This window comes from Lagenorhynchus albirostris, chromosome 6, assembly GCF_949774975.1.
Source record: "Lagenorhynchus albirostris chromosome 6, mLagAlb1.1, whole genome shotgun sequence".
Taxonomy (NCBI): Eukaryota; Metazoa; Chordata; class Mammalia; order Artiodactyla; family Delphinidae; genus Lagenorhynchus; species Lagenorhynchus albirostris.
The window spans coordinates 11,241,816-11,265,551 of NC_083100.1; the positions used below are offsets into that span (position 1 = coordinate 11,241,816).

The 23,736-nt window shown below is 37.4% G+C and overlaps 1 protein-coding gene across 11 annotated transcripts in view; it reads right to left on the reverse strand.

Moving 5' to 3' along the window:
* AGFG1 (ArfGAP with FG repeats 1) overlaps positions 1 to 23,736 on the reverse strand; it is a 72,465-nt gene that overhangs the window by 27,618 nt on the left and 21,111 nt on the right. For all 11 annotated transcript variants that reach the window (XM_060151930.1, XM_060151927.1, XM_060151929.1 and 8 more), the window contains exon 3: positions 2,329 to 2,444. In XM_060151930.1, coding sequence (XP_060007913.1) covers positions 2,329 to 2,444 — 116 coding nt within the window. The remainder of the gene's footprint in view (positions 1 to 2,328; positions 2,445 to 23,736) is intronic.

Sequence of the window (23,736 nt, forward strand, 5' to 3'; positions counted from 1 at the left end):
AAGTACAATAAAGTGAAGCACAGTAAAATGAGATATGCCTGTATATTGCACTTCCGTCATTCCCAGAATTGTGCCTGTGTCCCTTTTCAACCAATGTTTCCCCATTCGCCAACTGAAAAACATTTGAGTTATTCCCACTTTTTTTTTTTTTACATCTTTATTGGAGTATAATTGCTTTACAATGGTGTGTTAGTTTCTGCTTTATAACAAAAGTGAATCAGTTATACATATACATATGTTCCCATATCTCTTTCCTGTTGTGTCTCCCTCCCTCCCACCCTCCCTATCCCACCCCTCTAGGTGGTCACAAAGCACCGAGCTCATCTCCCTGTGCTATGTGGCTACTTCCCACTAGCTATCTACTTTACATTTAGTATATATGTCCATGCCACTCTCTCACTTTGTCACAGCTTACTCTTCCCCCTCCCCATATCCTCAAGTCCATTCTCTAGTAGGTCTTTGTCTTTACTCCTGTCTTACCCCTAGGTTCTTCATGACATTTTTTTTTCTTAGATTCCATATATATGTGTTAGCATACGGTATTTGTCTTTCTCTTTCTGACTTACTTCACTCTGTATGACAGACTCTAGGTCCATCCACCTCACTACAAATAACTCAATTTCGCTTCTTTTTATGGCTGAGTAATATTCCATTGTATATATGTGCCACATCTTTATCCATTCATCCGATGACAGACACTTAGGTTGTTTCCATCTCCTGGCTATTGTAAATAGAGCGGCAATGAACATTTTGGTACATGTCTCTTTTTGAATTATGGTTTTCTCAGGGTATATGCCCAGTAGTGGGATTGCTGGGTCATATGGTAGTTCTATTTTTAGTTTTTTAAGGAACCTCCATACTGTTCTCCATAGTGGCTGTACCAATTCACATTCCCACCAGCAGTGCTAAAGGGTTCCCTTTTTTCCACACCCTCTCCAGCATTTATTGTTTCTAGATTTTTTGATGATGGCCATTCTGACCGGTGTGAGATGATATCTCACTGTAGTTTTGATTTGCATTTCTCTAATGATTAATGATGTTGAGCCTTCTTTCATGTGTTTGTTGGCAGTCTGTATATCTTCTTTGGAGAAATGTCTATTTAGGTCTTCTGCCCATTTTTGGATTGGGATGCTTGTTGTTTTGTTATTGAGCTGCATGAGCTGCTTGTAAATTTTGGAGATGAATCCTTTGTCAGTTGCTTCATTTGCAAATATTTTCTCCAATTCTGAGGGTCGTCTTTTGGTCTTGTTTATGGTTTCCTTTGCTGTGCAAAAGCTTTGAAGTTTCATTAGGTCCCATTTATTTTTGTTTTTATTTCCATTTCTCTAGGAGGTGGGTCAAAAAGGATCCTGCTGTGATTTATGTCATAGAGTGTTCTGCCTATGTTTTCCTCTAAGAGTTTGATAGTTTCTGGCCTTACATTTAGGTCTTTAATCCATTTTGAGCTTATTTTTGTGTATGGTGTTAGGGAGTGTTCTAATCTTATACTTTTACATGTACCTGTCCAGTTTTCCCAGCACCACTTATTGAAGAGGCTGTCCTTTCTCCACTGTACATTCCTGCCTCCTTTATCAAAGATAAGGTGACCATATGTGTGTGGGTTTATCTCTGGGCTTTCTATCCTGTTCCATTGATCTATCTTTCTGTTTTTGTGCCAGTATCATACTGTCTTGATTACTGTAGCTTTGTAGTATAGTCTGAAGTCTGGGAAGCCTGATTCCTCCAGCTCCGTTTTGCGTTCTCAAGATTGCTTTGGCTATTCAGGGTCTTTTGTGTTTCCATACAAATTGTGAAATTTTTTGTTCTAGTTCTGTGAAAAATGCCAGTGGTAGTTTGATAGGGATTGCACTGACTCTCTAGATTGCTTTGGGTAGTAGAGTCATTTTCACAATGTTGATTCTTCCAATCCAAGAACATGGTATATCTCTCCATCTATTTGTATCATCTTTAATTTCTTTTATCAGTGTCTTATAATTTTCTGCATACAGGAGGCTTTATAAGACTAAAATGTCTAGAGAAGCTAACAGGGATAGAGACGGTTTATAAGGAAGAATCCCTAACTTCCCCCAAAAGGGTAAGAGGCCTGGTGATAAGAAACAGGCTACTGCTAGGCACAGATGAGTTAAGATAAAGCAGAAGTAAAGGTCTGTGGAAACCAAATTCAATAAAAAGCCAAAGTATAATGAGTATCTACCTATTTCCTTATTCCCTATCTATCTACCTACCTACTTATTTCCTTCCTTCTTCCTTCCTTCCTCTTATACTAATCTTACCCATAATTAATGTGATTTGGGGAGGCTTTGCTCTAAATACAAACTATTCACTCACCATCTTTTCTTTTCATATTTTTCTTGTAGGAACTCTTTCACTTTTTGTGGATCCCTGAAGTCTGGAATTGCTGAAGATCTATCATCAAATAATCCTAGCCAAATCTGTTTACAGACCTTTGGAAAGAATTAAAAAAACAAAAGTGTTAAATTCGACATCTTAACTTAATGAAATTTTAAGATAATTAACATTCTCTCAGAAAGATAACCTACTTAATTTTAATAATATTGCTTTCAATGAGGATATTTATCACAATGATCAATGAAGAAGCAACAAATGAAGGAACTAAATTTATTTTAATGTTACAGCATGCAGTAAAATCTTATCAACAGTATCACAAAGAACAGCTCCTCACAGGGAAACAAACAGTGAAATGGCATTTCAGAGAACCTCAGATTGTTTGGTCTTAAAATAATCATACACTGTAAACAATCAGCAAAGTCATGTAACCTTTATGAACCTCAGTTCCTTCACCCCGTAAAACAAAGGAATTAGACCAGTGAGTGGCAATTTCCTGAATCCTTGACAAGTTTAAAAATCAGCCAAAAAGAATAAATAAAAAGTACTAGAATCATAAGTAATTTGCTATTAAAGTATAACAAAACACAAATACAAGGCAGATACAACTCTAGCTTTATAATTACCTCCTATGCTTTTTTTCCCTAATGGCTAAAAAATGAGAATCTGAGATTTAAGTTTTCAATAAAATCAAAGAAATGAAATGATGCAGAACTCAAATAAGACACAAAACATAAAGAGAAGTATAAAGAAAAAATTTATAAGGTGGGCTTCATCAAAATTTACAACTGTTGCTCTTCAAAACATTTAAATGAAAAGGCAAGCCACCAACTGAAAAAAGGTAGTTACAAAATGTATAAAACCTTGAATTCTTAAAACTCAGTGATAAAACAGACCCCAAATCAGTATTTTTTTTAAAAGAGTGGGCAGAAAAGTTGGCCACTTCGCCAAAGAAGGTATACAAATGGCAAATACGCATCCCAACATCATTAGTCATGTAGAAAATGCAAATTTAAAAAACACACACCCCACTACACAGACACCCAGACATACCACTAGAATGGCCAAAAACAAAAAGACTAAAGAAAGGCAAAGCAAGGCTTTTTTCATGAACTATGTTAATCAAAAATGCAATGGAGGGCTTCCCTGGTGGCGCAGTGGTTGAGAGTCTGCCTGACAATGCAGGGGACACGGGTTCGTGCCCCGGTCCGTGAAGATCCCACGTGCTGCGGAGCGGCTAGGCCCGTGAGCCATGGCCGCTGAGCCTGCGCGTCTGGAGCCTGTGCTCCGCAACAGGAGAGGCCACAACAGTGAGAGGCCCGCGTGCCGGAAAAAAAAAAATGCAATGGAGAAAATGCTTCATTAGAATTTCCCCTAGAATAATTTTCTTTCTCTCCTCTATAGACTATTAACTCTCTTGTGCCATTTGTAAGTTTTTTTGATACATAAGAACTTTTGGAAGTTTTTATGAATGAAATGTGTATGATTATTGAGGTACTTGGTGTTTTGACAAATATTTATTACAGTCATCCAGAAATAACTATTCTAACCACCTCAAGTTACATTGGATGGTTATTTCTGAAATAATAACGGTTCTAGCCAGGAAAAGAAAAAAAGACTGGCCATATCATATGCTGGTGAGAATGTGGAACAACTAGAACTCTCAAGAATGTAAAAATGGTACAACCAGTTTGGAAGACAGTTGGTAGTTTTTTAAAAGTTAAACATATACCTACGATATGATCCAGCCATCCTACTTCTAAGTATTTACTCAAGAAATATAAAGGCACATGTCCATACTCAGATTTGGACACAAATGTTCACAGCAGCTTTACTGCTAGTAACTCCAAACGGAAAACAACCCAAATGTCTATCAACAGGTGAACGGATTAATTGTGGAATATCCAAGTAAGATACTATCCAGCAATAAAAATGAACAAATTATTGACACAAGAAACTACGTGCATAAACCTCAAGACAATTATGCTGATTGACAGACCTCAGAACCACCCCCTACAAAGTACATACTACGTAATTCTATTCATTTAAAATCTTAGAAAATGTAAACTTATCTATGGTGATGGAAAGCAGATCAGGAGAAGCATTACAAAGGGGCACAAAAAACTCTCGGGGATGATGAAAATGTATGTTATCTTGTTACTGTAATGACAGTTTAACATATGTCAAAACTCAAATTGTACACTTTAAATATTTATTATAATTAATTATTCCTCAGTAATGCTATAAAAACACATCCACAAGTTTCTAAAATTATATTACTTTAAAAAATAACCAGTTGTAACACTGTGAAAAGAAGGCAGTATCTAACTTCAAAAGCCTGACAAAGATTTGAGAAATCAGAGACAGAAAGGTAGCACCCTTCTCAAGCTTATGTCCTCACTGAAGTGGGTAAGAGAGAAATAAAGATAGGAAAAAAGGATTCACCCTTTTCCTCTCTTATTATGTACCCCAAGCATGTTTCAAAACAGCATTTCTTGTGGTTCCTTCCTACTCCAGGCTCAGTACAGATACTACAAAGTCATTAAGGCAGTACAACTGACATAAGTGAGGCCTAGGTGATGGCACAATCTCATTATAAAAACATTTCAGTGGCAAAGCCCAAGAAGTTCAGATACCCAGGAACGGTAATGCAACTTACGCTAGAAATTCTATATAAACCCTGTAGAGGGCCAGCTTCTCCAATAAATATTTAGCTACTTTTAAAAAACCACATGATCCAAAAGTACACATGAGCCCCAATGTTCACTGCAGCACTATTTACAATAGCCAAGATATGGAAGCAACCTAAATGTCCATCAACAGAGGAATGGATCAAGAACATGTGGTATATATATACAATGGAATAGTACTCAGCCATAAATAAAGAATGAAATAATGCCATTTGCAGCAACATGGATGGACCTAGATACATGTCTGACCTCATACTAAGTGAGGTCAGACAGAGAAAGACAAATATCATATGTCACTCATATGTGGAATCTAATTTTTTAAATATGCAAATGAAGTTCTTTACAAAACAGAAACAGACTTACAAATATTGAAAACAAACTAATGGTTAAAGGCGAGGGGCGGATAAATCAGGAGCTTGGGATAAACAGACACACACTACTATATATATAAGATAGATAACCAATAAGGACCTACTGTACGGCACAGGGAACTCTACTCAATATTCTATGATAACCTATATGAGAAAAGAATCTAAAAAAGAATGAATATATGCATATGTATAACTGAATCACTTTGCTGTACACCTGAAACTAACACAATGTTGTAAATCAACTATACTCCAATAAAATTAAAATATTAAAAAAAAAAACAGGGCTTCCCTGGTGGCGCAGTGGTTGAGAGTCCACCTGCCGATGCAGGGGACACGCGTTCGTGACCCGGTGCGGGAAGACCCCACATGCCGCCGAGCGGCTGGGCTGGGCCCGTGAGCCATGGCCGCTGAGCCTGCGCGTCCGGAGCCTGTGCTCCGCAACGGGAGAGGCCACAACAGTGAGAGGCCCGCGTACCGCAAAAAAAAAAAAAAACAAAAAAACACAAAAACCGACATGAGACTCTCCTTAGGAAAAGATTCTGTGGCTTTACAATTACATTCATAAAGCGAGAACTGGGAGTTTCTAATTCTTTTATTTTAAAAATTCCCAAGTGAGAAAACAAGAGAAATTTGCTCAAAGACTTATTGACTGTAATTGACAGAATTAGTTTAGGACACTTCATGACATTTAGTCTTTGTATTCCAAAACCCCTATTAACTAACATATACAATTTTAACTAAAAACAATTAATGAATAGTAAATAATAAACATTGATACAAACAAATAAAAAGGAGATGGGTTAAAGACATCATAAAGTTACTGTCTTGGCACTCATCATGGGAATACAAAGCAAAGATGGAGTGCTTGATGATAAATTTTATACATATATGACATTAGCAGCCTGTAGGAGTCACTCAAAATTCTGTACTAACTGCTGGTGGTTCTGATCCTTCTCTGACAGGTCAAACTGCTAGAGAAAATCATTAAAACTCACTGCTTGGGTCCACTACAAATTCCTGCTATCTTACTATCAAAGTTCCATGATGTTGTTAGTCAGCTCTTATTTCTTCTGACTATGCTATCCCATAATAGCTATTTGCTATATTGCTCAAAATCCTAACTGTACCTGCCACTCTTGGCAGCTGAATTCTTACTCAAGTGAAGTGACTCTCAAAATGGGATTCCCCAATTTCCTGGACTGGCAGCATCAGTGTCACCTAGACACTTGTTGTAAATGCAAATTTTTAGGAGCCACCCAAGACCTATGAAATCAGAACCTCTGGAGGTGCTACCCAGCAATCAAGCCCTTCAGGTGACTGTGAAATAGGCCGAAGTTTGAAAACTAATGATTTAGTAAAATCTAGGCCAGCAAATGGAAACTTCCTTTCCATATAAATACTATATATAGTTTTCAGCACTTCTCAAATTTACTTAGCCACTAAACCTCTTCTTGAACAAGATTCATTAAATAAAAACAGTGTTCCAGAGATACATCTGGGAAAATGTCACAGTCCCTATCTCTTCTGATCCATTCACATTTTAGTCCCTGAAAAGTTGGCTTCTGCTCCTACCATTCTCCTGAAACTGCTCTTTCAGGTTTGTAGATTTGCTGATAGGAAAGTATAAAGTTCTCCTTTCTCCATGTTTGTTTTGGTTTTTTTTTTCTTTTAAAGTAAAATAATAAACACCATCAACTGAAAAGGGAGGGTTTTTCAGAACTGAATAAAAATGGGAGAGTGAACCAACTAAAACTGCAGGCAGCACTAAGGTTTTGAGGTCACAAGTATTTAAAGTGAAACTAGTCAAGACAGTGGTGTGTTTTCCACCAGTCTCATCTGGTTGTTTAGGTACAAAGTAGGTAGAGTATTGGCTTTAATCAGGTAAAATACACCAGGAGTTAAAGTGAGTGGTTATAACAACAGAACACAGAATCAAAGCTAGGTTAAGAAAAATGAAAACACAGTAAGGATGATACACAACAAAGAAATTTAGCGTCAGTGGACTGGAGGTCTCTTATGGTTGTCCCACAACTGTTGGAGTACGAAATTAGAGGGAATGAGCTGGGAAGAGAGAAGCAATGATGGTCAGAGAACAGGATGCTTACACTTGAAATCTGAGAAGTAATACAGTTACTGATAAATAAAGTCTAAAACAGAAGGAAGGATTACTGGACATAAGAAGTCAAAGAATTCCAGAGGCTGAGTTATCTGTGTAGACACTGGGATTGGCAGAAATGGTTAACACTAGTGGAAGAAAGACACTCACTACGTGAAGTGCTGAAATCTATATTGAATGAGGGGGACTAACTGGTATGACTGCAACAGGATGACAGAGCAAGTGATAAATTCTACTGGCAAGAGGAACACAGGGCTGCAGGCCTTGAAACATCACTGAGGAGCAACGAGGATACCTAAAAGCCATCATGTGAAAGGGCTGCATATATGATGGATTCATTTTGATGATCTCTCTGGAGAGGTGGATAATTAGTTTTAATTAGAGAATAATATTGTAGGTATGGTAGTTATGAGCCTAGACCAGGAAATAAGACTGCCTTAATGTGAATTCCAACTCAGGTAAGAGAACCTGCTTCACTGAGATGTTGGAAGGGTTAAATGAGTTAATATGTTGTCTACTCAGAACAGGTATATATAAGTGAATTTTAAATAGTATTAGTTATTCTTACTTTGGAGCCTGGTATCTTATGTGGTTTGCATTGGTGTGTTATGGGGTGATGAAGTAAGCAAGGACTGGGAAATACAGGCCTTACCAGAAACACAGGAAACTGTAGGTCTCTCTTCAGTCCTGCTGCAGATGGAATCAAAGTGGTCTTAATGGAACAATCACCCTCTCTGAACTACTATAGCACTTGTAATTCTCACATGAAACTTACCACAAACTGCTTTTTATTAGAATTACTGAGCATGTGTCTCACCTACTTCTGAATTCCCCACAATGCTTAAAACAATGGGTTGTGCCGTATTAAGTGTTCAGTAACCAGGCCAATGGTACCCAAAACCACATCTTATGGAGGAATTAAAAATAAAATCACACATCAACCAACAGAACAAGTTCATGAAACTGTCAGAATAATTTTTTCCCTTATTCTAGTGCTAATCCACTTTAGAATTGCAATCACAATAACCACTGACAGAATCTAAAATACTTTAAAGTACATTTATCAGTCAGGGTTGCCTTAGGAAACAGATGGCACACTCAATTTGGGTAATTTGAGAAGTTTAATAGAGACTGTTTAAAGCATAGGTAGGCTGTAAGGAAATCACAAGTGAGAGTATAGTGTCCAAGGGTTAGCAACAGGAGGACCTACCACCACCCGTTGGCAGTGAAGGTAGAAGAAGAGGAAGTGGTTGGCAACCTTAAAACTAAGAGGGCTACTTGATGGGAGTTTTGACCTTCAATGAAAGGAGGCAGCCAGGCTACAGAAATCCCACATGAAAGAAGTTAAGAAAGTAAATATCTTAACCTTTCCCTCCTTCCTTTCTTTGGTCTGCTGACAAAGTTCTCCATCAGCTTGAATGAACCCCCCACCCCCACCCTGCCAGAAGCCAGGAAGCAAGAAAGCCCATTTGCGTATCCAGACAAACCAGGTGCTTGGAGACAGAGCTAGAAGGGCAGCTGAAAGCTATGCAGCACTGAACCTAAATCATGATAGTAAATACATGCAGTGCAAGCAGTTTAACCAACTCAATTATGAACACCAAAAATAGGGAACATCCATACTAATTCTCAATTACTCACATATAAAAGGAAGAGTGAGAAAACAGTGTTGCATCCATCAGACAAATAGATATGAATAGAGATAACATGTTACAGTTTTATAATCCTCTCAGGGACAACAAAATAGAGTGGAAACTTGCTGGAATGGATACTTACCTTTAAGATTCAGACAACCCCTTATTTTCATAAAAGAGATACAAAGAATACACAATGTGACATGACCCTGCTTGCAACCTCTAGGTCCAAAGATATAAAAATAAGGAAAGGACAGAAAGATTCTCTGGAAGTAGAGACTTTTTTCATTAAGCCAACCTATACACATCAACTAGAGTTCAGACTCCTTTCTGTCCTTTCTCTCCTCAGTAGAGAGATGGAGTGCCTTCTTCTGTAAGATATAATTACAGCAGTTAACAGTACTGTCCATAAAATATAGGAACAAATAGGAGACTTAAAGAACTGAAAAAATTCATGAGCAAGTAACTAACATCCACTTTTTGGAAGCAGAAAGAAAAATTTAACAGAAATAAATATTAACATTAGAAGTTCTCTGGAGAGTTACGATAGACCTACACAAATTCTATCAGCAACATAACATTTTCCCCTAAAAGGGAAAACAAGGGTTTTTTTTTTTTGCCTTATTTTGTCCTAAAAACTAACAATCAGAAACAATATCTCATATATATGCCATGATTTAAGTTAAATACTGAAAAAACAAGTACATTATTAAAATTTTCTACATTCACCCAAGTCTACATGAGCATGACTATGCTAGTATTTCTAGGTCAACAGCTGACAGGTATTTCTCAGTGATGACCTATCTATAAAGGATTTATACTCATTAATAGTGTTTAAAGAAATAACACTATCCATATGCCTTAAGCAAAGAAACAGATAGTCCTGCAATTATTTACATCTTTTGAGGACTGTATGGTATATTCCATCTTAAAATTTGGTTTTACAAAATGTTTTAGCAAGAATTAGAACATATGCAACTGAGTCATTGAAAACAGGCATGCACAAGCTGCATGTGCAGACCACCGAGACACCAGAGCCTTTGTGAACCAGACAGATAATTTGGGTATGTGAGGGAGTACCAGATTTATGAGACATCAAATCCAATTTATTTAATCCTAGTTTGTTGTTGTTGTTTTTTAATTTAAGCACAAACTACTTTATAATGGCTTCCTCAGCCTAAGAATCAAATTCTTCATCACCACCTGTTTAGGCCCCATAGGATCTCACGCCTGATTAACTCTCCAAACTCATCTTACATCATCGCTCTTTCCAGCCACAAAGGCCCCCTCATAAAGTCTTCCCTGACCACCATTCCAAAGGGGTAACATTCCCCACACCAAAACTAATATAAACGTTATCACAATGTATTATTTATTTTCACAGACCTTTATCTCACAACTTCTAAATGTAAATTTCACGTGGCAGGAACCTTCTCTTCGATTTGCCACTATCTGTATTCTCAGTGCCTGCCAAACATAGAGCAGATACTAAATAAATATCTGGTGCATGGGTGGAAGCAACTTCCTAACAGCCCAGAAATATATGTACAGTGGAAATTATCTTTTTTTCCCCTTCGTTCTGTCTAAAATATACATGCTGACCTAGAACATTCAGCTTACCAACTTACACAGAAGTAATAAATTCACTGATCCAAATTCTCAAATCAAATTTAGGCCAAAGGTTAGCAAATTACACCTCCCAGGCTAAATCTGGCCTACAGCCTGTGTTTAAAGCTGAAGTTTCATTGGAACACAGCCATGTCCGCTTGTTTATCTATTGTCTAGGGCTGCTTTGCTAGGTAGCTGCAACAGAGACTGTATGATACAAAAGCCTAATATTTACTATCTGGCTCTTTATAGAAAAAGCTCGCCGATGCCTGAATTACATGCAACGTGGACTTACTATGATACCATCCCAGCATCCAAGAATAATAATGATTTAAATAGTATAATAAATAAAAGCCTGTTTTTGAGGTCTGTGTTATAATGTGCATGGGGAATAACAACAGAGAGATGAACATAAAATGAAAGAAGCCCTTCCCTGCAGGAAGAACTTTCCAAGAGTGAGGACTATCTAAGGGCCAATTTATTATACAAACCCATTCACTTGAGAATAAAGGAGAAAAGTACCAGAGTTTGAGTTTCAGGGAGAGAGTAACACTTTTCAAAATAACTGATAATTGGGGCTTCCCTGGTGGCGCAGTGGTTGAGAGTCCGCCTGCCGATGCAGGGGACACGGGTTCGTGCCCCGGTCCGGGAAGATCCCACGTGCCGCGGAGCGGCTGGGCCTGTGAGCCATGGCCGCTGAGCCTGCGCATCCAGAGCCTGTGTGTCCAGAGCCTGTGCTCCGCAACGGGACAGGCCACAGCAGTGCGAGGCCCGCGTACCGCAAAAAAAAAAAACCTGATAATTACAAAGAAATAGAAAAGATAAAAGAAGAAAATATTTAGGATACTAGAGAGAAATTAAATGAAGTGGAAATAGCAATAAACCTTAACTGCAAGTGTTTGTGAGTTGTGAAGGAGACCAGCAGATCTAATTCAAACACCTACGGTAAGTCAGTATATACAACTCACAGCACACTCCCATGCCTTGTTTCATTTAATGTCTCTAATGTCAGAATTGCATTCCAGGTAGGTTGCAAAGAACCAAAACTCAGCCACATTTGATCAGATAAAACAAGTTTATGCAAAGTGAACAGTAACACTTAAAACATGGGAACCTGCACTGCAAACAGGAAGCCATTTGGGACCTAGGCAGTCTGATTACCTGTTTCCAAAGCCCTTCTCCACACCCCGCCCCCTGCAAACACATAGTTTATCACTTTTGTTTCTCATACTATGTCTAATCCCTGCTCTTGCTTATCTTAGTACATTTTTTTTTCCTGTTTACTTGTTAAGACTGCACATGGCCCAACTACATACTGCCTTTTCGGTTAAGTGATTCACCTTTTCAGTCCAGCCTCTGTGAACCTTAATTCAATTTCGTAAAAGAGAGGATCTGATTAGTCCCTGGCCCCTAGGGTTAGGCATCCATTCTTAGTCCAAACAGCTGTGTGTTTTGTGTGTTGTGTGTGTGTTTTGTGGTTTTCCCAGGAGAGGGAGCCTTCCCGCCTTTCTTCAGTAAGGAGCATGAGCTTGCTAAGCTGCCCCTCGCCTCCTTAACACACATCTATTCATGAATGTGCTTTATAAATTATAAACAGCTTTAAAAATGTAAGATTTAGTATATTAGCAAAGGGACAAGTAGTTTGGGGAAAGATTATCAACTGCCCTATTTTATCAAACTAAGATGACATATGTAAATTACCCTGTACCCGGTATTGCTCTGTCTTTCAATTTTGTATGCCATGTCTTTAGTAAGTTTCCATGTTTTAGCTAAATTTGCCATTTTTACTTTTGTGATTTCTTCCATTGCTTTTAGTCTATAAAGTCTCCACACATTTAAATGTTAAATATGTAGTCAGCTAACCTTAAACACTACCATTTAGTTTTGCCTGCCTTTTAGTTATGAAATAATCTGTTATACAGAAAAGTTGCAATTGTAGTGGAAAGAAGTCCCATGTACTGTTTACCTAGAGTCTCTAAGATTAACATTTGCTTTATCATTCTCTCTCCAAAAAAAGTTTTGGAACCATTTAAAGGTTCAGACATGAACCTTTTACCTCTAAATGTGTATCTCCTAAAAATGAGGACATTCTTTCCTATAACCGTAACACAATTATCAAAATCAGGAAATTAACACTTTATACTATTACTATCTAATCCACAGACTAACCATTATCTTAACAGTATCCTTAACAGCAAATGGAAAAAGTTCTCCTGGTACAGTATCCATAACTGTCTTGTCTCCTTTAATCGGGAACTGTTCCTTAGTCTGTTTTTGTCTTTAATGACCTTGACATCTCTGAAGAGTACAAGTCAGTTATTTTATAGTACGTTCCTTAATTTAGGTTTCCTCATAATTACATTTATGTTACGCATTTTGGGAAGGAATACCACATAAGTAATGTTGTATCCTTCCCAGTGCATCATATCAGGAAGCACATGATGTCAGTTTGTCCCATTCCTGGTGATGTTAACTTTAATCACTTGGTTAAAACAATATAGGCCAGATTTCTCCACAGTAAAGTCACTATTTTTCCCCTTAAGATTAATAAGTATCTTGTAGGGAAATACTTTGAGACTATTTTCTATATTTTTATGGCTTCCTAACTCTAAAATTTTTCTGAAACTTATCTTGGCGTACCATGTCAGTTAACATTCTAATTGATTCTCCATTTATTGAATAACGAATTCCTTCCACAGCAGACTGATGAACTTAATTTATTTTATAATAACTTCATATACATATTTAATATACATAAGGATTATAGTATATCTCAGGATCTATTCTACAGATCTAGTCTACTAGGCCCTGCACTAGCTCCAGATTACTGTAATTAATTACTTCAAGTTTACATTGCAAATTACTGCCTATAAACATAGAGACATATTTAGTATCTACTAGAGCCAATCCTATTTACTCCTTGCTTTATAAATTCTTTCCAGCTAGTTTTACTTTTTTTGAGCTTTTGGATAAACTTTAGAACCATTTTCTAAAATGGTATTAAAAAAAAAATTCCCACCAACGTTTTGGTTCCATTTGTTCTAAACTTAATTTGTGAAGTCTCTTAAAGCAAAGCATTCTCATTCCCTATGACAGTATGAATCTGATAAGCAAGCTTGCCAAGAAGGAAAAATTACCAAAAGTTTATGTTTCTCTCCCTACAGGGCAAGTTTTACATTTTTTACATTTTTCAGAATATAACAAGAATAAACACAGAGGTGAGCAAGGGAGAATTGGGCAAGTTGGTCTGATACTTCATTTAGAACTGAATATTAAGAAGTTTTATTTACTTGTCTTAATATGAAGAACTGTTCGTGGATTATCAATGGTTTAGGGATAGCATCAATACCAGAGCACCACCTCTAGCATGAACACTACTCATCCACTGTTTAGCTTCATCTAAGGCTCAATAATAGTGATTGATTTGGACTGACATTCTATTGTCTGGTTGTCCTGGTGACTGAAGGCATGCATTTGCCAGGCACTTGACTAAGGTTGGGAATGTAGCCCTTGGCAAATGAACAGAGAGATTAACTGGCCCAAATGCAAAACAAGTCTCTGAAGTAAACGTGATCTGTACCATATTCTACATAAATCAATCATGAGAAGAAGAAACATTTAGTTTTCTTTGAATATTTGAAAATAGACAGATGGCTCACAGGTTAATATAAGAAGAGGAAAAGGAAAATTTAGGGAAAGCTCTTCTAAGTAAAAATGAGATTTGCAGAAGTTATAGTAGGTTTCCAAAACAGATTATCTCATTGTCCAAAGGGGACAACTGAACATCAACAAGAATAACTGCTACTGACTGAAATAAGTCAAATAAACAATTTCACAATGATATCTATACATGACCAATTTATTGTATACACACACACACACACACCCTGACTGGTCACTGTGGGAGATGCTACAGAACTAACTCATTTTGAAAACAGTTAAATGTTGAGGACCATAAATGGCTTTGTTTATGTGCACTCTACTGATATTTATGAGAAACAGTTTTAATGTACTTTTTTTTTACTTTTTAGAAGCTTTATTGAGATATAATTTGTATAACGTATAATTCACCTATTTAAAGTGTACAATTTAATGTTTTTAGTACATTCAAGAGTTGTGCCACCAGCACAGCTCAATTTTAGAACATTTTTATTATCGTCTAAAGAAATCCCATATCCACTAGCAGTCACTCTACATTACCCCTACTCCCACATCCTAGGCAATATTAATGTACTTTTAACAGCAATAAAACTATTGTATGTTAATGTAACTAACTTTTAATTGTAAAAATAGCTATATTTTCTAGAGCAAAAATTAGTGAGAAGAGTGGCACTGCTTTATATTTTTGCAAATTTCATTAATACCTGTTTAAATAGAAGACAGCTGATTTCTGATCAGCTTCTGCATTGTTATGTTATGTAGCTTCTGGAAAACTCCACTGTATAATCATGAGACTGGGAGTAAATACAGCAAATCAAGTCTTAGAATTATTATTAAAAAAATTTTGACCTCAGAGAACCCCTGTAAAGGTCTCAAGGATCCCCTTACAGGTTCCCAGACTAAGTTATCACCATTTTACAATCCCTACTAATGGACGTAGGCATAGAGTATCAGCCACCCCCTCTCAACACAGACAACAACACGAAAATGTGTTTCTCCACAAAAGAACACACCATCTAACCTATGAAACACTGAGTCTTCCCTCTTCCCCCAATTAAATGTGAATCTTAGGAAGCTACTAGATCCGACTATCAATTTATAGGCAACTGAGATGACAGAGGAACACTGACACTGCATGGATGGAATCAGCAAAATCGTGATAGTGGGACACTACTGAAAAATGACTGAGCTGAGAGAAGGAAAAAGGGAGGGGGAGAGAGAAGAGAAATAAATAACTGAAGGGGAAACTTATAGAATAAAAAAAAAAGTTAAAAGACAAGCAGAGCAGGTTCCACTTCCAGTAACGTCAGTGTAGCTCAAATTAAAACCCAGCTCCCAGAAATTAACAACTATAAACTCAGCACACATTATAAGGATTATCAGAAGACACTAGAAAGCAACCACAAGGTAAACAGATTCTGGAGAAGAGTCAACACCTGTAAGAAGGAAACAGCACTAAGTATCTACTCTTTTTTTAAAGATCATCATTTGAAAGCAGACCTCTGCCAAGCAGAGCTGCCAAAACTCAAGGAGAAATCCACAAATCTAAAAGGTTAAAGACAGAGTGCACAACCACAGCAACTGTAAAGTGAAGGGTATGTCCAAGAAGGGAGAGCTGCAAAACTTGCATAACAACTTTGCACAAATCTCTGGCTCACCCTGATCGAGGAATGTACAGGGACAATTCAAAGCAGTTCAATTAAGGACTAAAAGAACTAAACAGAGATTTCAACTGGCTCCCACCAGGAAAGGCAGAGTTTGCTAAAGTAAAAAGTGAACAAAACAAACAAAACGAATACTTTCTGGACAAACAAGACAGAACCCAGAGGCTCTACAACCTACCATTTGCTGATGCTCTAGATATAATCCAAAATCACTAGATACACAAGAGAGTGTGATCCATAATCAAAAGAAAAGGCAATCAGTAGGTCCTTGTTGATTATCTATTTTATATATTGCAGTGTGTATATGTTAACCCCAAGCTCCTAATTTATCCTTCCCCCTCACCTTTCCCCTTTGGTAACCATAAGTTTGTTTTCTAAGTCTGTTTCTGCTTTGTAAGTAAATTCATTTGTAACATTTTTTTAGATTCTACATATACTTGATATCATATGATAAGTCTTCTGACTTACTTCACATAGTACAATAATCTCTAGGTCCCCCATGTCTGCTGTAAATGGCATTATTTCATTCCTTTTTATGGCTGAGTAGTATTCCATTGTGTATATGTATCACATCTTTATTCATTCATCTGCTGATGAACACATGTTGTTTTCATGTCTTGGCTATTGTGAATAGTGCTTCTATGAACATAGGGATGCATCTATCTTTCTGAATTATAGTTTTGTCTGGATATATGTCGAGGAGAGGAATTGCTGGATCATAGAACAACTCTATTTTTAGCTTTTTGAGGAACCTCCATACTGTTTTCCATAGCAGCTGCACCAATTTACTTTTCTACCAAGAGTGTAGGAGGGGTCCCTTTTCTCCATACCCTTTCCAGTATTTTTTATTTGTAGAACAAAAAAAGCATTCTTAATTATTTTCTTTATACGAGTATGAATAAAAATCAAAACAGTGGTTGCCTCTGGAAAGGGGAGGGACTGAACAGGAAGAGATGTTAGGGGAACTCTGGGGGAATGATGGTCATGTTCTATATCTTTATAGGACTTTGGGTTACCAAACTGGATACATTTATCAAAACTCTTCCAAAGGTACAATTATGACTTTTACATTCACTGTGCATAAATTATACCTCAAAAAAATCTTAACAAATATCGAATTCTAATTAATGATATATATAAGATTTTAGGGGTGATATGAACTAATGTTTGCAAATTACTTTGAAATGCAAGAAAAATATAAGGTGGATGACCAAATGGAGACACACACAGATATTTGCTAGCGCAAAGACAGCACCGTGTTTAATGTGCCTGCATAATTTTTAAAGTTTTATGTATTTCTCATAATAAAATGTTGAGAGGTGAGGGGGCAGAAGACAGCCAAATATGGCCATTGTGTTGTGGCTTTGAGCAGCCTCTGCCGGGGACAAGATCTTGCTATGGCCATCCATGAGAGGGGGGTATGAGAGACAACTTAGCAGATAACCCAACCAGGCCCCCCTCAAGCAGAGCAGCTACAGCGCTCACACTCCCAGGAGGCCTTGCTCACCTTCAGTAAGACTTATGGCACCATACTGCAGTTAGGTGGCACAAGGCAGGACAGGTTCCAGTGCCAGAAGATGACTGCTCACACCCACCCCATCCTTGGAAAAATCCTAGCATCACAGGCCAGTAAGAGATCATCCCTGGGGAACTGGTGGAGCCCATGGTCTAGGAGAAAACTGACAAAAGATACCATCTAAATCTCTAAGAAGTTCCTGCCGGGCATGGCCTATGGCTACTACTACCCAAAGATGATCTTGCCTGTGCAGGATGGCTTGAATTTCATGAAACAGAACCAAAAAACCTTCGATGTCATCACCAATTCGTCAAAAATCTATGGCCCCAGAGCTTTTCTTAAGTCCCTTCTTACCAGCTCATTAAGCACCCTGCATCCAGATGGAATCTTCTGTTGCCAAGATGAATGCCAGTTGTTGGCTGTTGGTTGGTCCTAGCAACCAACTAGCATTCCTGCTCTATAGTAAGAACCCAACATTGATTTTCAGCAGCCTGGCAGCAGGTGATGCTGGGGCAATGGAAGACACATGTGAAAGACTACAACTCAGATATGTACCGGGAGAACTTGTACTATGAGTTTGACTGCAAAGCTTGGAATTCACCTCAACTGCTATGTTTCCCAGGGACTTGAGCTGGAAGGGCCCCCAGTTACAGTGTATCCAGCCCCAGAGTAACCACCTGGTCTGAGGCCCCCACTGTCCTGGCACAAACCTGACTCTATCCCACAGACCAAGTGGTTGGTACAGGCCCCAGGAAGTTGCCTGGTCCCAGCCAGGCCTAGGCAGGCCAAAGTCTGACCCATCTAGCCTCCAATCCTTTGCCAGAGTTTCAAAACCCATATTAACCACTCATAACATGTGAGCCTTACTTGCATCTCTATTCAAACATATGCTTAAGGGAAGAGAAAAAAGGAAATTTATGAAATAAAAGGAAACTTGAACACTGGCTATGTAATTAGATTACTATTAGTTTCTATGGATATGAAAACGATATGGAGTTATATATTCTTTTAAAGTCCTTTTTTAGAGATAACATCTAGTTCCTGAATTTACAGAGGAAAATTGTATGTCTCAGATCTGCTTCACATAATAAAAAAGGGACAGGAGTTTGGTACATTATTCTGTCTGCTGTGTAGATACATGAGCAGCTCCACAACAAAAAGTTTAAAAAAGAACAAAAAGAATGAATAATTTTATTTTTAATTAGATTCAAGTAAGATTAAAAAAAAAAAGATAACATACTTAATGGCAAGAAAGAAAGAACCAAAAGCTGAGAGATGAGAGGAAGCTAGAATGGCTGAAGCAAAGAGTTAGAAGGAAATAAATAATATGACCTGGGATACAAATGCAATAAAAAGTTAAATAAATGCTCAGAGTAGTTACAAACTACCGTCCAGCTCCTTCTACAATACTCTTGAGTTTTCAGTCATCACTCAGAAAGATCAACAAGCTACAATATGTACAAAACAAAGATAACATTTCCAACATTCTTTTTGTTAATTAGTATCATTAGATATTTCTCTGAAAGCCAACAACTAATATCAAAGAATGCAATCTGAATATTTTAAAGATTACTATGTCATTACTGATTTGATTCAGCAGAATTTTTAGAAACTTAACACCTCGCCTTTCTTTCAAAATAGAGGCCAAACTTTAAAATATGTGTTTCTTCATAAATATGCAGGAGTTAAACAAATAGCCTCTTTAATACAGAACATGCTTCGATATTTTAGCTAGATGGTTTTAAACCTCAAATATCTCACTAGGAAGCTAGTCTCTCAAATAATTACATATTTTTAGTTAAAATTTTTTGAAATGTTACTATTATTATTGAATTAACTTTTCATACTGATTAATACCATCATATTGACTGTAATTCTGCAAAAATCTCCCTAAACTAAATTCAGTTCAAAGCACACCATTTTCCTATATACTTTTTTCCCCCTGAGCTTAGAAGTCAATGAAAAAGTACATTTGCACTTAAAACTGACATCTTACATCTACATAATACATCAGTTTTCAAAATGTTTTCACACGTACTACCTTCAAATCAACCTCATCAAATAGGCAGGACAGGTACTTCCCATAGTGTACAAAGGAAAATGAAGCTCAGGGAAAAGTAGTTTCCCCAAGGTAACAAGGCTTATCAATTAGTGGTGCCGAAACTAGACCACAGATTATTTTGAGTCTAGACTGGATGGAGCCTTTAGTTACTGTACTGGTTCTCTCAAAAGGTGGTCTGTAGCCATCAGCAACAGAATCACATGGGGCTTCTGGCTGAAAATGCAGACAGACACTCCTCTGCCCCACCCCACACCCAGGGTCAGAATCTCTGAGGAGTAAAGCCCAGGAATTTTTACAAATATAATAATAATAAAACAAATAAAATTAAAATAAAATTTAAAATAAACACATTTACATATATGTACACACACACACAAACACACACATTCATACATTCTCACTGCTCTAGGTATAATGAAGAAGTATATAAGATTATGCCATGGAAATGTCTATAATGTTTTGAAGGTAATAAGACCAATACAGAAGAAACTATGAGAGCAATAAAAAAAAAATTGTGTAAAATCTTAGAGTCAATGCTATATTAAAAAAAAAAAAGCTTAAAGTATGGGGGGCAGGGGGGTGTTAGTCCCTGTGGGCTAAAATACTCCTGAAAGACTTGATGGAAGGGTAAAAACTTTGATAGGTCTTGAAAAACAGATTCAGGATAAATGATTCAGCTTGAGCAAAATGGCAAGAAAAGTGGGATACAGAAACCACTGGCGTTCAAACATTTCTATTGGTAATGAAGCAAGAAAAAGATTAACTAGGAAAACAAGCAAGGTTATAAAAGAATTTATATTGAGAACTGAAAACTTTGGGATTCCATAGACCAAGGAGTCTATAATCAACCACCTGCAGATCAAATTTGGGTCACTGGCCTATTTTTGTACTGCCCCTGATCATTTGGTTTATGCATATTTAAAGGGTTACTTTTTAAAGATTTTTTTCTAGCAAGAATATACAACAGAGACTGTACGTAGGTGGCCTTCAATATTTACCATCTGGCCATTTACAGAAACAGTTTTGCCAACCTCTGTACAGACAGCAAAGTAACTGTAGACCCTGGATTAATGAGTATGTAACTTAACTCTGCCACTCAATAATGACATTTAATATGCTGTTACTAAAATAACTGCCAAATTTTACTAATATTATTTAAGCTCAGCATATAATTAAAATGCTCCAAGAGTTTAAATACATAACCTAAAATTAATGTAAATGATGCTACTGTATTCTAAGAAAACTGAAAAATTCCCCTAATGAAACCACTCTGAACAAAAAGTCAAAAAAAAAATATTGATAATCCTTCTATACCTTCTACTATCTTAGATTCTGATTCAACAAACATCTGAATATCTATATTATTCTATAAGAAATATGCTGGGAGGGCTTCCCTGGTGGCGCAGTGGTTGAGAGTCTGCCTGCCGATGCAGGGGACACGGGTTCGTGCCCCGGTCCGGGAAGATCCCACATGCCGCAGAGCGGCTGGGCCCGTGAGCCATGGCCGCTGAGCCTGTGCATACGGAGCCTGTGCTCCGCAATGGGAGAGGCCACAACAGTGAGAGGCCCGCGTGCCACAGAAAAATAAATAAATAAATAAATAAGAAATATGCTGGGAACTTTCACAGGTTGCTTGAGCTCAAATTATTCTAGCCTTTCTATATTAAGATACTGTTATTATTTTACACTTGTAGAAACTGAGGCTCAGAGGCATCTTGTCCATCGTTCTCAACCCTCCAAGTCCAAATCCAATCCTTTCTGCACAAGACCACTGCACTTCAAGTACTCTTTTAATAGGCCCAGCCCAAATTTTATCAATTTCCCTAGAGAGCTGCAGTTGGGTTAGATTGTTTAGTTTTTAATCAAACTTAAAAGAAAGGAATACAACACTCTGAAACTACCTGACAGCTCCATGCCCTGATTCAGGATTAATTCAAAAGCTCATTGTCTTTACTATGGTAATGGCCTACGGGCTCTTTCTGATATTGGTCTTCTACTTTACAGAGTCCACTGTTCTGTATTGAGAATGACCATCACTTATTATAAGTTTATAAGACAGGATGATTTAGGAAATAACCACTAGTGTCCTATTTAACAGCATAATAGATTGAGTATAACATCATAAAATGATACCTGAATATTCCAGCAAAACTGTCACAGCATGTGAATTTGGAACTCTAAATTTTTTAGGTATCAAAATATTTTTCTTTGTGGCAATGCTTGTTTCTGATTATAAAGTAACTCCAATCTTCCCAAAGATGCAATTTAACTACACAAAAGGCCTAAAGAGCTGTCTCATAAAATAAAGCCTATTTAAGCCATAAGTATAACTTCTTGAAAAACACTGTCTGCATAATCCCAAGCATTTACAACTCTAAACTGAAGCCCTTTCTCACTCTTATACCAAAATGGAACTGAAAAAAATGATTTTTACTGTCTCTCTCCCCTAGTAGACTGTAAACTTTACCTGAGGGCACAAATCATAGACAGTATCCCTAGCACCCAAGGACAATCCCTGGCACATGGTAGATGATTAATAAATCTCTGCTTCAAGAATGAAGAATGGGGCTTCCCTGGTGGCGCAGTGGTTGAGAATCTGCCTGCCAATGCAGGGGACACAGGTTCGAGCCCTGGTCTGGGAAGATCCCACATGCCGCGGAGCAACTAGGCCCGTGAGCCACTACTACTGAGCCTGAGCGTCTGGAGCCTGTGCTCCGCAAACAAGAGAGGCCGCGATAGTGAGGCCCGTGCACTGTGATGAAGAGTGGCCCCTGCTCGCTGCACTAGAGAAAGCCCTCACACGGAAACGAAGACCCAACACAGACAAAAATAAAAAATAAATAAATTTAAAAAAAAAAAGAATGAAGAATGAATCAATTATGAATGTTAACCAGGGAAAAAGCACACCTTACCTTATGGGTCTACTGTTTAAGAAGGATTTTTTTAAAGCTTTAGCTTCTGGGTTGGGGGTTATTTTTTTTATCTAGCATAAAGATGATCAAATACTGTCAATGAATGCATGATTTTATTTCTACATGTAGATTTTATGCCTGTGGAGCATCAGCAGTAACCCTTTTACTCTCAGTCCTGAAACATAATTAGGAAGATTAATTTATTACTAGAAAAGAAAAACTGTATGGTTCAAAATAAAATTACTTCTACATTTTCCTTTTACTGAATTATCTATAGCACTGTTAGCCAGCCTTCCTTCCATTAAGTTTGATAATCAGAAGTTAACCCAATAGTGAAATTCCTTCAACTAGAGGACCATGGTTGACCCACAACATCATAAAAGAGGACATATGGAGCAAACCACTAAAGATTTTTTTTAAGTAACATCATGATACAAAAGAAAGCATTACAAGATAAATATGTGGAAATTTTTTGTGAAATATCTGACTTTTGGAAAAAATGTCAACACCAATAAACACAAAGTGCTTTGTTATAAAATATTTTACTAACATCTGGCAAGTATGTTCTATATCCTGATAATGTACGTATCTCCTCCAATGAACACACTGTAGGAGTCTAAGAATTCTAAAGTAATATTCAAGTAACTTGTAAACTACATCTGTAGATACTAATGATATGTTATAAACATCAAGGGTGTCCGTGATACATATTTATAAATACTAATAACATCATCTGCTTACCAGTCACCAACTCAGACCAATTCAGATGTACTTTATTAATGACTCAAATGCCGTGAGTAGTGCTGCCATCAGTTTTGTGACTTGCCAAAAACAGTGAACAATTCTTAGTAAAGTTCTCAATGAAAAGTGAAATCTTTCCCAGATATACAAATGTGTCAAGTCACTGCATCGACGGTCTCAATTAATGGCTTCCTGTATCCAAGCCCTCTGCCCTGTAACTTGGTAGTCCCCTCCCACACTTGATTCTGGACTTGGCAGCATGACTTCTGGCAATAAGTTGTTCACGGCTATTAATGAAAGCATATAAAACAGATTTAAGTTATACATGCAGACCGACTGTAAAAAGGTTTTTCCCACTTATAAAGGTCTGGAGGAACATCCAAAGCATACGGAATATAGGTTAACTCTATTCAACA